This window comes from Phaseolus vulgaris, chromosome 11 (genome assembly GCF_000499845.2).
Source record: "Phaseolus vulgaris cultivar G19833 chromosome 11, P. vulgaris v2.0, whole genome shotgun sequence".
Taxonomy (NCBI): domain Eukaryota; kingdom Viridiplantae; phylum Streptophyta; class Magnoliopsida; order Fabales; family Fabaceae; genus Phaseolus; species Phaseolus vulgaris.
The window spans coordinates 10667473-10684585 of record NC_023749.2 but is presented as its reverse complement, the minus strand read 5'-3'; the positions used below and the strand labels follow the sequence as shown (position 1 = coordinate 10684585).

Below are 17113 nucleotides of genomic sequence, written 5' to 3'. Positions count from 1 at the left end.
AAGGTCTTTGCCTAACCATGAAACGGTAATTCATTAGCAACCACACGCAAACATGAGATGGTAATAAAATTAAATAACCGAAACAAATATGCTTAAAATAAACCAATAAACAGAAGTATTTAGGATGCCAGAACAGAAATTATCCTTTCCACAGTATTAATGTTCTTCACTTTCTCACAATCAAACACTACTACAACGCTACTCGTCTTTAGTCCATAGTCCACGCTACAGTTACGGATCATCAACAGTATCATCATCATCATTCATTTTATATAATTCTGATTCTACATTCCTTCCACACAAGTCATCACTGCTGGGCGCACTGTACCCTCTGTGCACCACCAGGCATATCATCATCCTCCTCATATGCCTCCTGAGCAGCTTGTTGCTGCCTCCTCCTAGTCTCATCCTCCATGTTGACATCATGAAGTGTGGTCTCCTCACACTCGTCCAGCTCCATGTCTGTTAACTGTGAAGGCTGCTTTGGTGGCAGAACGGCCTCCAAAGCCTTAACCTGTTCTGGATTTAGAAAATCTGGAAATTCCACAGTGAAGTGAAGATAAAGCTTCCCCTTCATGAATGGCCTCTGGTACATGGGCATTCCCTCATCATTAATAGCCTTGTATGAATCTGCACGTGTAGACCAGTGTACACAGCATTACCAAAGTTTATCAAAGGAAAGTAGAGGCCCAAAAAGGATTACATATTAATCATTTACATACCTGGTTTGACAACTTCCCCAGGATTAGATTTGATAAGAAGTTGGCGGCTATCCAAGTGAGTCAGGACAAATTGGAAACCACACAAGGCCTCAGTAAGGGACAAGGTGTGCTCGACAAAAAGGTCTTCAGCCTTTCTTCTGAATTTAGGATGCTCCTTCTGCTGAAGCACAAAGACGATATCCCCAGTAATTGTGTCCGGCTGCACACACAAACAAACATTGATTATCAAACAAATTCTGTAATCAATCATCATCAACTTAAATGCCAGCAACAATATGGTCAGAATCTCCGCATACCGCTTCATCAGCTTCACCAGGGAATGTAATCTTCTGGCCATTCTGCATTCCCTTTTCCACAATAACTTCAAGAACTTTCTTCTCCTGCACAACCTTCTCTCCCTTGCACTGTGGGCAGCGATCTCTATCATTGATAGTTTCTCCAGTACCCTTACATTCATTGCAAGCATGCTGCATTTGCTGAATCATGGATGGACCAAGGTGTCTTATAGAAACCTTCATACCAGTTCCTTGACAACCAGCACACTTCATCGAAGCCCCAGACTTCGAACCCTTGCTGTAAACAATTCACAAACAACTAATTTAATAAATCCCATGGGTAAAACAGTCAACAATAATGCAAACAATAAAATCCAACAGGTTATATATGATTCTGCTTTTAGTCCAGTAAATATAACAACGTTCTTTATTTACAATCTATCAAAAATAATATCATGTTATAGCCCTTGTCTCACAAAAAAGGATATATATGCTTTCAGTCCTTCGTTTATGAACACAAGCTCATATATGACACATTTCCACAAATGAGAACAAATAAGGAGTCATATCATTTTTTGAAGACTATAGGTGATCATTCTCCTAAACAGAGTGACTAAAAAACAGTTAACACTCATCGCATCCTTCCTTCAAAACCCAAAAAAGTATTATTCCCTTAAACTTAATTACAACCAATAACTAAATCGCTCAAAACACAGACAAATGTCTAAATTGAACAAAATTAAAAGAACACATTCAATGTACCAACAAAGAATATAAAGCAGATCATGTCCAAACTAACCAATATCATACATCTAAACTCAATACATGCGACTTTTCAATGAAAGAATATTATTAATCAAACCCAAACAAATTCTGAAAATACCCACCCAGTGCACTTGGAGCATATGACATTTCTGGAGAGCGACAGCTTCTTTGAAGTCCCAAGGTAAAGGTCCTCCAGAGAGACCTTGAGAGGGTGAACCACATCTTCTCCGCGTCTCTGTCTCCTACCTCGACTACTACCACCTGTTCAAAATAGCCATAACTACTTTAGCACACAGCCAATCGATTATAAAATTATTGATCAATTAAAGTCAACAATAGTTCATTATATTAACAGCCAAACCTGATCCAAACGGACTCCCACCGCCAAAGAAAGATGAAAAAATATCAAACGGATCATGGCCACCGCCACCGCCCATTCCTTCCTTAAGGGCATCTTCACCGTACTGATCATATACCTCACGCTTCTCAGGGTCACTCAGAACCTCATAAGCTTGAGCCAACTCTTTGAACTACACCAGACAACAACAAAAAAACATAAGCCTCACCTCACTGGCATAAAACAACCAACGACAGAAACATAATCTAATTAAACTCTAATTCAATAACAGCCCCTAGGTAACCTTATAATTGAAACCTTAATCAACGAATAAAACCCTAATCAAAGTGGAAATGGAAAAATCGAGGACTACTAAGGTACCTTCTCGGGATCACCGCCCTTGTCCGGGTGATTCTTAATGGCGGCTTTCTTGTAAGCCTTCTTCAAATCATCCTGTGAAGCGTTCTTGGAGACGCCGAGGATTTCGTAGTACCGCGTGTTATCGCTCTTCTTGGGTGCTCTCCCAAACATCTTGCTCTAATGGATCGAAATTGGAAACCCTAGTTTGAGGAAGCGAAGAACAACGAGAAGGGAAAACTCTAGATCGGAACAAACGAAAGATGAAGCAACACCCTAGCTATCAGAATTCTAGAGTTGGGTATTTATATTTATATTTGTGTTCCTCTTTATTTTTGTCTCTATTTTATGTGGTGGAGATTGAGAGATGAGTTATTAATGGACGGCCGTGATGGAGGGTGCTCGTGGCGTGGGTCCCACAGGAGAAGAGTCTAGAACTTTTGTTTGCTTGTTTGGGTAGGTTGGAGGTGTGAACCATTGGATATGAATATGTGTTTGATTTGGAATTTTGTTCTGGATCCTTCATGGTAATGCGAGAGAATTCCATTTCCTTTAATAATATTTTTATTTCTTTTAAAAAATTATTCAATATATTTCATTTTATTTTATCCTTATTTATTAGTAAAATGAAGTATTTTGTTATTTTATATAAATCATTTAAAAATTAAAATTATTTTTAATTTTTAAATTAATATTAATGTAAAAGAATTATATGAAAAAAATTATATGTTAACTTTTATTTATTTGTTTTTTATTTTAAAAATAGGAGAAAATATATTCTAATATATTTTTATAACAAATCTTACATATCATATAAAATAATCTTCATTCTCAATTATTCTTTTCATCATACTTTCTGATTTTAAAACTATTTAGAATAAGAGAAAAAACTTTAAAAAAAAAGTTAAATCAAAGAAAAAGAAAATAAATTATTTAATTAATTCATATTTTTTATATGTTATTTTTTTAATTATAACTCATTTAAAATTATTTTAAATGTATGTAAAATTATTAGTATAAGATTGAGTAAAAGAGGATATTGCAATAAACAGACGTAAGTTTAGCTTGGGCGCTAGTATTAATAACATATTTTTCTAAGCAATATTAATTAACGGAGGGTCAAAAGGAGTTGGTTAAGCATATGTATTCTAAACTTTACTTTGTCCGAGAGAAAAAAATATTATTTGTATCATTGTCTAAACTATTCAATATTCGAATTTCATTCACTTCATTTTAAACACTAAATAAACCAATTAAACACGTGTGTTTGCTAAAGTATTTTTATTATGTTATAAATAAATAAAATGTTGATAAAATTGTTTCATTTATGACTAGTACTGTAGTTTTTTAATAATATTTAACTTGTTTTAGTAGGATGTTGATATTAGTGTTTCAAAATTATTTATATTAAATTACTATACTATTTTATTTTTAAAATTAAATTTTATCATTATTTATATTGTTACAATTTTTTTATGTTTTGTTTGAATTAAAAATGAATTTAAAAAAAAATGTGAAAAAGTTAAGTTATTTAGATTAAGATAAATACAGTAAAATGTAAAGAAAATATTATGAAAGTGAGTGATTTCATACATTTAATAAATTTTAAAAAATATAAATAATACTTATATATATATAATAACTAATTACTTATATTACTATTATAAATTAATTTTAACTAAATAAAAACTAATAATTTTAATTTTATTATTATTACTAATATTATTTATTTTTATTATTTCATTTGTTATTTATAATTATTTTAATTATTTAATTATAGTTATTATTTCATTAGTTATTACAACAATTTTATATAATTATTTTATTTTAATTGTCATTTTATATATTTATTAAAAAAATTATTATTTTGGAATTATTATTATTATTTATATTATATTTATTATATAATTATTACACTTATTTTATTATAATATAAATTAATTAATAATATAAAAATATAATATATTTAATATAGTAATTATAAAATATATATTTAACTCTATTTTTTTCACCAGAATTTTATATATTTATAAAGAAAAAAGAAACAAAGTTTTCTGCCTATTTTCTGAAAATTTTAATAATATTTTATTCTTTAATTTTTACACTTTTTATATCTTTCTTCACTTCGAAAATAGACTGCTAATCATTATGATTGACTTAAGATGTGTTTGAATTCAGTGATGGAGTGACGGATTTATAAAAGTGAAGAAAAAATGGAAAAAGTTCAAAAAAAACAAGAAATAAAAAATTAATAAAATGCAAAATACAAGATGAAAGAATCTCAAATTTTTTTTTCGATCACAAACATGCAGAATCCATGTTAAAAATATACATTTTATAATTATTATATTAAATATATATTATATTTTTATATTATTAATTAATTTATATTTATATTATAATAAAATAAGTATAATTAAAGTATGTAATATAATTATTGATACTTGATATTTTAGCATTGAGATTTTAAGTTATATAACAAAAGCTTTTATTTAAAAAAAATATATAAATATATATAATATAATATAAAAAATTATTATTATTAAAATCTTAATAAATATATAAAATAATTTTTAAAATAAAATATTAATGATAAATAGATGAAATAATAACTATAATAAAATAATTCAAAAACTATAAATAATAAATAATAATGATAAAAAAATTAAAATTAAAATTATCCATTAATTATAAAATTATTATATTTTATTTAGTTAAAATTAATTTATAATAATATAAGTAAATTAGTTATTAGATATATTATTTTATAATTTATAACAAATTATTATATCTATCAAATCACTTACAAATTTTGTGGTAATTTTTTCTTTCACCTTTTGGTGTCTATCTTAATACAAACAACATCATTCTTTTTGCACTTTTTTTTCAAATTCACTAATTCAATTGACTTCCTTCTTGAAACAAAACATTAATTTTCTTAATTATTTAATTTATTTTTATTGTAATATGTTTTTATTAAAAAATATTAACTATAAATAATAATATTTTTTATACAAATATTATTTGAAATTTAATTTGTATAAAAATATTGGATATTTAAAATATTAAAATAAAATAAGAGAAGGTAAATTTATAATTATTAAAATATGTAATTACTTAACATTAATCTTGCTTCTTGTGGAAGTAGGAGTATAAAGAAGTTTATTGGTTCTTTGCGTTTATTGAAGTTCATATTGCGATGATTGTTGAGTTTTATGAAGTTATACATGCTATAGAGCCAACTCAAAAGATGAGGCTTGCTAATGTCTGACTTTAATGTGATTTTGCCTTTGTTTGTGCGATGTTTACTATTATAACTAATGTTTTGTGAATACTTCGTAATTAATCAAATACTTGTCTTAATTACTATGCGAAAATCAGGTTTATGTTTACTCATATTTTTTCGTGAAGAGAATGCGTATGCTGATAAGTTGACTTATTTATGATTTATTCATAAAAAAATCATTTCATTGGTATAATAAACTTCCATTTAGTCTATTTTTATAATTCTTCATGGATATGTATAGTCTACCTATATATCGTTTTTCTTAACATATGAGTTTTAATATAGTCTCTCAATATTTTAATATTTTTTTTAATAATAATATTTTTTTCATATGATGACATATGATAATTACTTAAGGTGTCAACCTAACTAACCTAGTTGAGATGTCAAGTTAGATAATGATGCCTAACACAGTTTTAATATAAAAAAATTTACTTGACATTAATACTAAAGTAAATATTAACATAAGTATGTCTTATCAGTAGATAGGTACTTGGAAAACTTATTTGTTTTCATATAATGTTTTGTGTGTAATTACTTAATATTAAGATCTGAGTAAATATTAAAATAAGCATGTCTTATTAAAAAAATTATGTTATAGAAAATTTAACTACTTATATATAATTTATTGATATAATATTAAAATATTCATATGTAAGTAATTTTTTTTTAATAACTCATTTACATAAAAATTTTAATTAAAAACCTACCAACAAACACACTTATATTACAAAGATTAAGTTAAGTATTTATTCATTAAAAATTGATTTAATAGTAATTATGTTATTATTTTCTATTTTACAATTATAAAAGTCAGTTTTATCAAATATATAACTTTTTAGTTTTGAAATAATTTTACAACTTTAAACTTTGATCTGCTTTTTAAACTACTTTTTCATATTGAAGCTGATTTTAACCAACTATGTGTTCAAATTCCTCGTTCCAACAATTAAAAGACTATTCAAATTAATATAAATCATTATTAATAAGGTATATTGAAATTAGATTAAATATTATAAAAATTATATCTAAATTGTAATTATTATACTTTTTAGAGTTTATTCTATTATTTAATTTCATTTAAAAAATCAAATAAATTAGCTAGTTTGTTTGAAAATATTATCTATTTCTAAATATTTTCTCTCTTAAAATTTATTTTTTATTCTTGTTTGAAAATTTGAATATCTCATCCTTCCTTCTTAGACTTCTTCCCTGTTATTTCTCATTTGTTTTTTACTTTTTTTCAACCGGTCTCCAATTATTTCATTTATTTTCTAATTTAAATTAAGTATTCTTTCCGTCACTAATTTCAAGACAACAATGTTGTCCAATTTTTATATCAATTATATTTTAATTATTCTTATTTAATTTATGCATGTATACTAATTTAAATTATTGTATCTGTTATCTTATTAAGTTTTAATATATTCTGATAATATTAACTTAGTGAATATGCATTAAAGCATATTAATAAAGATAAATAACAAAATAAAAAAATTAACTTATTATTTAATAATATGTTGAAGAGCTTATAATGATTAGAGACTAAGTTCAGTTATAATATATACATGATCTCTTTATTTTACAAATCAGTTTTGTATATTTAAATTTAGCTTAAAGATAATATTGGAGTTATTAAGATTATATTTTAATAAGATGTTGGATATCGTATCATCTGTATTTAGATATTTTTTTAGTTTTTTATGCTATTTTCAATGTAATTGAGTATGTTTGAAAAACTTATATCAATTAAATATAGAAATAAATTATAGTATATAAATCAGTTATATTTTATTTTATAATTTCTTTTCTAAGATTAAATTATAATTAAATTTTAATACAATTATACATATATATTTTCAAGCATGAAAATTGATCAATTATTTTTTTTAAATATGATTAAAAAAGGTAAATAAAGAGTTGGCAGTAACTTTTTATCTGATTATAAATTATGTATAATGAATTTAATTACTTTATAATAAACACCTTAAAATAGACTCATAATAACTTATAATAAAATATTAATTTTAAAAATGTACATATACTTGTGTTTCGTCTTATTAATTTTAATTATTGTAATTTTATTTTTTTCTCTTGTATTATGTGACTATGATATTTATATTGAATAAAATAATAAATATTTTTTATAAATAATAATAGAAATATGGATAAGTCACTTGAAAGTTGGGTATTTAACGTATTTAAAAATACATTATTTTTATTATAAAAAATATTACTAATTATTATATATGTACTATCTATAAAGTATATAATATTATTATTTAGATTATTTTATAAGTTTAATAGAAGTATGAGATTTTCAGTTAAATATAAGATTTTAAAAAAAAAATCTAACATTTCCTAAATAAATAAGTGACTGTAGATCATGACAGATTGACAAACTTATTTTCACTCCATTATCATTTCAAACACTACATTTTTTTTAGTTCACCGAATTTTATTATAACTTTTTTTTTTTAAATTACACAAATAAACTTTCCTAAATATTATTTAAATAATGCTAATATTATTATTATTACTACTACTATTATTATAGTATTTATATGTCTTTTTAAACTATTTTTTATATAATAAAAGAATTACTTTTGAAACTACAAGTTTTTTTTTAAAAAAAAAACTAAAAATATTATCGATTCAAATATATTTTTTCCTTAAAAAAATAAAATATAATTTTAGAACTAAAACCCAATTGTATTTTAAAAGAGTCAAATTGAAAAAACCTTACCAATAGATATTACTCTCATTTAAGTGAAGATTTATTTATTTATATATACGCATTAAAAAAACAATGAGCATTTATCTCACTCTTATATTTTATTTTTCTTTTCTGTTCGGTGTAACGTTGTTTTTCATTTACTACAAGAAAGGATGCACTTATGTTACTATCTACCGTAATGAAAAAAAATAGTAATAATAACATAATAGGCAATTACATATTACATTACATCACTTTTATCATTTTAATAGTTTATTTTTATTTCCTAAATTTTAAAATATAATTAAGAATAAAATAAAAAAATATTGAATTTATATTATTTTTATATACTGTTATAAATTCTTTTAATTTTAAAATATAACTAAGAGTAAAATAAAAAAATAAAATGTATACAAGAGATAATCATTTTATAGATTATGATAATATATCTTTTACAAGTGATATTTGTAACATAAGAAAACTAAAAGAAACAGCTTTAAAATTAATTACAAAAGATTAAAACAAAAAATTTAGTCTGAAAGGCAAAAATAATGTTTTTTAGAAACTAAAAATATATTTTCAAATAAATGAGTCAGAAAATTATATTTTGTTATTTGTTACCAGATTTGCCACCATCCCAGAACTGTAATCACCATTTTCTTCATATAGCTCTCCCAAAGCTTGTAACTTTACACTGTAGGATTAAAACCAGCCACACCCCATTAGTAGCCAGTAGATTCAAAGTTGAAAGAAACAAAAAAACAAAACTTGGCATCTCCTACCACACCATCATCATCATCAAATCCAAACACAACAATGGCACTAAAAGGGGCATTGTGGTTGATGATGCTGCCACTGGTAGTAGTTGTTGTTATTGCCACCAACACCAACAGCGTGTACCAGCCTTGTGCTGACTCCAAGATTCAGAGATCTGATGGCTTCACTTTTGGCATTGCCTTCAGCTCTAGGGATTCTTTCTTCTTCAACCAGTCCCTTCAGCTCTCTCCCTGTGACCACCGTCTTTCTCTCTCCTCCTCCAACTCACAGCTTGCTCTCTTTCGCCCCAAGGTTGATGAGATCTCTCTCCTCACCATCAACACCTCTAGTTTCTTCCCTGTAAGTAGCAGTGTTACCTCTCTTCTCGTTTTCTCACCATCTGGTCTTATTCTTTGATCTTTTTATCTGGCCCTGATTGATTGAAATAGATGATATCCTTTTGTTTCTCTTGGTTGTGGACTTGTTTGTGGGGGCTATAATCTTACTGTGACATGGATGTTTGATTCTGTTGTGTTGAAAAGTTTGGAACTTTGAGGTGACATGTTGATTATATTCATAGAAGTTTATCGTTTTTGTAGAATAAATGTATAAGAGAGTAAGAGAAGACAATGTTTAGGATAAAATAGTTGACATGATAATATTGTTGTACGAATCAGTGATCTATTAGATGATTATTATATTTGGAGAAATTTTATTGGTATAGAAGTTTTATACAAAAATAGTTAGATGGTGTGATAGAGATAGAGGTAAAAGATAATGTTATAGAAAAGTGGATGATACTATTGTATGAACAAGGGATCCGTTATATTTATGTGTTGTAATTTTCATTGTAGAATATGGGATGGGGATAATGGGATTGTAGCTTCTGTTCATTGGTTGGTCAAGTGGGGCACTTCTATATTTGATATTGACATGGTGACTTCTCGGGTTTGTTGTAGTTGTTGTGAACGATGAATTCATCTTTCGTGTCATGGTGATGGTTCAACAATAAATGGATATTCTTTTGTTGGATAATATGAATTTGGGTGGATTGCTGCTCCAATATACTAAAAACATAAAATATGGCACAAGATAACCATGTTGCTGAGAGATGAAGTAGAGTTTTGGCCAAAATGGTAGATCAAAGCCATGGAATAGAGATTCAGTCCCATTGCAGTAATACCTATTATATAATGCATGTAGCTCCTGAATCATGCTTAAAGAAGTTAGGTACAATGGGCAAACCTGACCTATATTCTTTGCATCTAGCTCAATAATGTCATTTTCTTTTGTTTTTCCGTTATGCCACATTTTTGCCACTAGTATTGACATTTCACCGAAGCAAAGTTTCTACTTTTTGAACCATCTTAAGCTTCCTTATGGATACCATGGTACAAGTGATACTAATTATATTATGTTCTCGGCATTGCTAATTAAATATTTTCCCCTGCTAGTCTGTGCCTCATTTACCAGTTTCAACCATAATGTATTCTTATTATGTTGAGTTGTTGACCTGTTGCTATTTCCCCTTCTTCTTGTGTTAGCTTCCAACTTAAAGTTAAGCCACCCCTTATTGGTATAACCGTTGAACTTGATTGCACACAGTGTACTGACCACATTATCTAAATTTTTTCTGTAAATGCACTCCTCGTTGGGTATATGCAGAAGTCAGGCAAACTTGGCAGTATTTCTATTTTTGTTTGGCATGACAAATTTATTTAACACATGGTAAAAATGTATATCTGATACTCAATATTAAACATAAACTCAAATTAAGATATTGATGTTAACCATGACTCTTAACTATTAGGACTGCAATTTTTCTCTGATCTTTGTTGAATGTGATCAATGCAATTTACTCTTAACTATTAGACTCGTTCACATGCACATAGACATAAAATCAATAACCACAAATTCAAATAATTAGGCAATATAATCTGAAGTATGGAGACTGCTACCTTTAGAGAGAAAAAACACAGAATTAGATGTACTATTACTGTAAGAAATTTTAGGCCACAACTAATTAGAAATTGTCAGAGGAATGAATTTCTATTGTAATTTGCTAGAGTTGTTGTCTAAGTTGACAAATTTATCATATCTGGCAATTTCAACTGATGACTTTCTAGAATCTTTTTGCACTGCTAGTGTATTTTGTGATTTTTATATGGAATTTGAAACTTACCCTTAATGCATGTTTGAGTTAATAATAAAATGGTATTTGTTTTGTTTTTCATGGAACATTCAAATTCACAAGATTCTTATACAAATTCCCTGGTTGACTTTATACTAAAATATCTGTTTGTAACACTTCTGCTTTAATAGGATAGAAGTGAAAAACTCAAGTCATGGTGACTTGCACTGGGATCCCTTAAACCAACTTTAGTTCTCCTGAAAACAAAAATGAGAACTACAAGCTAAAACAAAAGTTGCATGAGCAGTGTTATCCTAACAACTGATTTATAACTTTAATTTTCATCTCAATAAGTAGGATACTTATGGTGGATATATGGTGGCATTTGCTGGGAGGAAGTATGCTGCACGATCTCCACTTGCATTTGTTGCAAACAGCACATATACAGTGACAAGTTTCACACTGGTAAGAGATGGTAGATCATGGACATGATGAGTTGAGTTTTTGGTTAGTTATTGAAAAATCTAAGGCTTGGTTTGACTTTCCATTTGATTAGGTACTGGAGTTTCAGAAGGGTAGGCTACAGAACTTGTACTGGAAGAGAGATGGTTGCTCTTCATGCAAGGGAAATTCCAACTTTGTTTGCCTCAACAAACAAGATTGTGCTATCAGAACATCATCTTGTAAAGGTAGAGGAGGTGCAGTAGATTGCAGTCTAGGAATTCAGCTAGCATTTTCTGGGACAGACAAGCATCTATCAGTGCTTAATTCATGGTATGAAGTGGAAAACCTGCGGCAGTACTCTCTCTACGGCTTGTACTCAAATCTGAGGGACTCTCTCACCAGCCAGTATAACAAATTCTTGTAACAACATCAAGAAAATTTCTTCCTCTGGATTATTTTGATGGTTTGGGATGATATTGTAACTTTGTGACCAATTGCTCTTTGCCTTCTCATTTGTTACTGGATATTTATTTCATACCAATTTGGTTTATAACAACACTACATGAAGAGTATTTGTACATTAGTTTGATGAAACATTTTACCATCAAATCTGAAATTGTGTATTGAAAATGTGGTTATAGCAAATCAGAATAAAGCGATTTATAGTACAGTGGTTTAAGAATAAAAAGAAAAGGTTCGATGTCAATTCAGAAAAGAAAAAGATACATTGTAGTCCAACCTAATTAATTAATCACTAGCAATTCACGCAAACTGATCTTTAACACAATCATAGTAAATTCTACACTTTATTAAATAAACATTTTAGCATTATTAACGTCATTAAATTTTAATTTGCACACAAAATCTACTTTTTTTTAATTCGGTGAATCTTTCTCCAAATTAAACATAAAGATATCTATCAAATAATAATTTAGTTTCATTAGAGGTTCCTTAATCATTATTAGAATATATTATGACATTTCATAGTATATAAGTGAATGCAAATCTTATGAGCTAGTTTTATAAGATTGAGTTAGACTTAAGCTCTGTTTGGATTGTGGAGGGGGTGTGGGGATTTGAAGGAGTGAATGTATAAGGATGTGAGAGGAAAGTGTGAAAAAAGTGAGGGTGTTTGGATTAAAGTATGTTAGGGTGAATGTGTGAGGAAATTTTAATTTTTTTTAAAGGTGTAAAATGTTACTTTACAAATTTACCCTTGTCTATTAAAAAAAAGTAATAATAAAATGAGTTGTTTTTATTTAAAAATGAACAATTTTCACGAAAATTTAAAAATTATAATTAGAAAAAAAATGTTAAATGTAAATATGTATAATATAAAAAGTATAATTAAAAAAAATATGTATTCAACAAATTAAATAAAAATAGAACTTCAAGTAATTTCTTTAAAATTTTATTTGCTATAAAATTGGAAAATAAATAAGATCTTATATAAATAAAAAAAATATTTTTTAATATTAAAAATCCTGTAGTAATGAAAATAAAAAATACTACAACAACAAAAATATAACGTAATTAACAATAAAAAAAGTTCATAAAAAATTATAATCAAATAAATTATAATTCATAAACATAATAACTATACACAGAAATATATTAATATAAACACAACAACAGATTAAAAAAAAAAACAGAACTTCAAATAATTTCTTTAAATATTAAACATATACTATAAATTAAAAAATAAATAACATTTTATATAAATAGAAAACTACTATTTTTTAATATTAAAAAAATTACTATTTTATCACCATGATCTTGGTCAAGAAAAACTTCACGGACCTTGTATGCCTGTTTAGAGAACATGCTTTGCATGAGTCATATAAAAAGTACTGTTCCCATTAAACCAAATAAAACATAACATAATACACAAATACATATTTTAATATATCAATTATCTTTTCAGTTTCTAATGAATAATTTAAGTTATAATAAAATTATTTTAAGTGTTTAATTATCACTGCACTCTTTTGAGAAAAAAAAAATAATACGAGAAATTTTAAATTACCCATAAACAGTGATTACTTATTTGAATATATTTGATTGACTGAATTCAAATAACATTATTTATATAATTTTAAATATTCAAACATGGAACCATAAAAAATCTTCATTTTAAGATTTTCTGAAACTCCCCTGCATTTACCTTCGTCCACCAAATGTCATAGGAACAGGTGAATTGGAAACATCAAATGTATTTCTCCAAAACTCCATCAACATTCAAATTTGAATATAAAATAATATAAGATACAAAGATATAAAATTTGGATAAGTGATGGGTTGTTTTTAGAGATTTTTTGTATTAAATAAATTAAATATTTAGTATAATTTGTGTATTGCTTCGATGTGTATGAGGAGGAAAAGTAATGTGACATATATCCATGTTGGTGATTGTGTATACTTGATGCAGGTAATTTAAAATGTTTAGTTGGTATATGTAATGATTTCCCATCCATTTTGTGGTTACTGACATGAATTTATGACATGAATTGTGTAGATATGGGCTCTTGAACAATTATTCTCTTACAAGCGCTAGGTGTCGAGGAGTGGGAATAGATATCCTCTTATTATACATTGGATGGATGTTAGGCTCCGTGACATTGAAATTGCTTCTAGGCTGCAACAGATATGTGGTTTCTCCAGTACATTGAAATTTGTATTAAATGTAGAATAGTTATTTTTTTTTCAATTATGTTGGTATTTGTTGTGTGCATGAACAAGTTATTGTTAACTTATTTGAGTCCAATGAAGAGTTGCAAAATGAATTCGTTAAAGAAGCATTTAAGGGAGTTGGACATGGATTTACAACCGACATGTAAAAAAAAAAGGAGCTTGGTAAAAGTCGTTGATTTGCTTGGCAAAGCGAAGGAGTAAAAGGTTGTCATCAACAGTCTGAAGAAGGATGTGAAAGAGTTACAAGAATGGTTAGTTGTAAGGGAAAAATCTTGTTTGCATGATAGTCCTTCTAGAGTAGATGACGAACATCTGTAGAGGCCTTATGTTAATGATAAAGGCGTATCCGAAGAGCACGACGGGGGAAAAGAAAAAAAGTATCATCTTCACCCGAGTTAAGCACGAAACAAGGAAACATGTGTCAACTATCATGAAAACACCATGGACTACCTATGCAAGAAAATAAAATAAAATTCTTAGTCATAATTGTAAGGGCTCGTACATGAGGTGTTTAGTACTTAAGTATGTTTATTACCAAATAGTTGGTAAGAATGGTACATGTTTATTTGATTGGGTGTGATGTGGTTTCCAAAATTTAACATATGTATTTGGCAATTGTAAATTGCTTGGATTGTTTGAAGTGTTTTTCATTTATGGGCTTAATTGACTTTCATTTATGTAGTTGAGCTGACATATTTTTTGAAATTTGAAGTTAGTTTAGTTGAACATGAAGCCAAATTTTTGTAATATCATTGTCAATCTTGGAGAAAGTCACATGATTATCTATCTACAATATCAATATGTAGTGACCTCTCTCTTTGTCTATATACTCAACAATGACTGAATTCACAATATCATAACTTCAAAAAAGGCTTTTCTTGGAGAAAACATATAAAAAAAAACATACATACGTGCATACACAAACTAAGTACGCGAAAATAAATAGTTTTAACAATATATTCCACAAAAATCAAGTGATACTTTAGAAAAAAAAGAAAATAGCGCAGACACATATGATCACAAATGTAGTTCTTTGTATATTCTAATTCTAATAAATTCATCTTGCACAACCCAATTATCGTGAAAAGAGATGTCAGGTCTCCCCTTGCAAACACCCACGAGAACGACGATGAACGATAAACGCTGGAAGAGAAGTTGGAGGACAGACAAACCCTTGAATAGATGTTAGAGGAGACATTGGAATAGAAGCTCAAGGAGAAGTGGAACTGATGCGAGAGTAAAAGAGGCAATGAAGGTGGAGAAGTGGAGAAGAACGGAAAACCCTAATTAAAAATTTATAACCACAAATTCTTTTAATCTAAATTCACAATGTAACCTAAGCACCCTAATTTTAAATCTTTTCAAAATATTACACTACATTCTCGAGACCCAAAACACAATTAAAATATTACTATTTTAGCCACGTGGGTGGTTGTATGCCCCTCATTTGGAGTTGTTCAACCATAATTTTTCTTTACAAAATCATGTGCGCAGAAGAATTTTATAAAATCATGTGATTTCTTGTAACTGTAATTTCTTATATAAATTACAAAAATGATAAATTATAAGCAAATTTTAAAATTATATAAGTTATACTAGTAACCTATGAAGCTCCGACACGACCGCTTTCGCATGTCAGACACGTATTGGACACGGATACCTGGCCGACACGAGGTCGACACCGTGTCGAATGTGTTGGGTTCAATAGTGTCAAAGTTCAAGAGGGGGGGGGGGTGAATTGACCTTTTAAAAGTTTAGCGTAGAATCAATTTTTATCACAGTACACAGAAAATAAATCGATTTATTTGGCAATGAACAGATTTATTTTGACACTGTTTATGTTTGAAAACGTTTAGATCAACCAAGTTAATCTTGAGATTATACAGATTAATTTGCAAGCCACACACACTGATTTTAAAGAGAAAACTGTGAACAACAAAAACAGTGACCTTCAATTTTTAAGCAAGTGATTAAGGTTCAATTATTAGCTTAACAATCAATTGGGTAACCTATCACAATCAACCTGTTCCAGTTGTATTTAACAGATCATATATCTTCTTCACAGAACCAAACTGATTTTCCAGAAAATAAGAACTGTATGAACAAGCCCAGAAAGAACAAATTTATTTTTAATTGAACATATTCAATTTCTGGCAGATTAACAGATAAACAAGAATTCAAGTGCATGGATGAAGAGAAATGAACACACAACAGTTATACTGGTTCACTCAAATGAGCTACATCCAGTCTCACCTAATTCATGGTGAAATCCACTAAACAAAATGTACCAAACACACTTACACAACCACTGTTCTTGAACCCTACAAGAAACTTGACACACTTGCTGAAAAGCACTATTTCAGCACACACACTCTTCAAGAAACCCTATCAAGAAGAGTTTACAATCACACTTTTACAAGAATTTGAAAAATGAAACGAATACACCTGATAGAGGATGCATAAATCTGCCTTAGACTAGTAGAACAGATTGCTCACACAGTAGCAACACCTCTCACCAAGCCTTAGAACCAAACAAGAACAAGCACACTTTTGATTTTTGAAATCTTTCAAGAACACTGAAGAGTTTTCTCAAATGTATGATTCTTTTTTAAACGTAGGAACAAGTTTTCTTT

The 17113-nt window shown here is 28.0% G+C and overlaps 2 protein-coding genes across 2 annotated transcripts; one reads left to right on the top strand and one right to left on the bottom strand.

The window, feature by feature from the left end:
• Positions 1 to 74: 74 nt before the first annotated feature.
• LOC137820667 (dnaJ protein homolog) lies at positions 75 to 2953 on the bottom strand. Its single transcript, XM_068624854.1, has 6 exons — positions 2481 to 2953; positions 2124 to 2292; positions 1885 to 2023; positions 1019 to 1295; positions 723 to 921; positions 75 to 630 (listed from the first exon to the last, which is right to left on the bottom strand). The coding sequence occupies exons 1-6, from the start codon at positions 2628 to 2630 to the stop codon at positions 308 to 310; spliced, it is 1257 nt and encodes a 418-aa protein (XP_068480955.1). The 5' UTR covers positions 2631 to 2953; the 3' UTR covers positions 75 to 307.
• A 6121-nt stretch (positions 2954 to 9074) lies between these two features.
• Positions 9075 to 12419, top strand: LOC137829398 (uncharacterized). Its single transcript, XM_068636202.1, has 3 exons — positions 9075 to 9574; positions 11703 to 11810; positions 11902 to 12419. The coding sequence occupies exons 1-3, from the start codon at positions 9275 to 9277 to the stop codon at positions 12211 to 12213; spliced, it is 720 nt and encodes a 239-aa protein (XP_068492303.1). The 5' UTR covers positions 9075 to 9274; the 3' UTR covers positions 12214 to 12419.
• Positions 12420 to 17113: the final 4694 nt, after the last annotated feature.

Coding starts and splice junctions, on each gene's coding strand:
- LOC137820667 (XM_068624854.1), bottom strand. CDS start 2,630: ATGTTTGGGAGAGCACCCAAGAAGAGCGATAACACGCGGTACTACGAA. Junction 2,293..2,480: donor AGGGCGGTGATCCCGAGAAG/GTACCTTAGTAG, acceptor TGTCTGGTGTAG/TTCAAAGAGTTGGCTCAAGC. Junction 2,024..2,123: donor TGGGAGTCCGTTTGGATCAG/GTTTGGCTGTTA, acceptor TATTTTGAACAG/GTGGTAGTAGTCGAGGTAGG.
- LOC137829398 (XM_068636202.1), top strand. CDS start 9,275: ATGGCACTAAAAGGGGCATTGTGGTTGATGATGCTGCCACTGGTAGTA. Junction 9,575..11,702: donor ACACCTCTAGTTTCTTCCCT/GTAAGTAGCAGT, acceptor CTCAATAAGTAG/GATACTTATGGTGGATATAT. Junction 11,811..11,901: donor CAGTGACAAGTTTCACACTG/GTAAGAGATGGT, acceptor CCATTTGATTAG/GTACTGGAGTTTCAGAAGGG.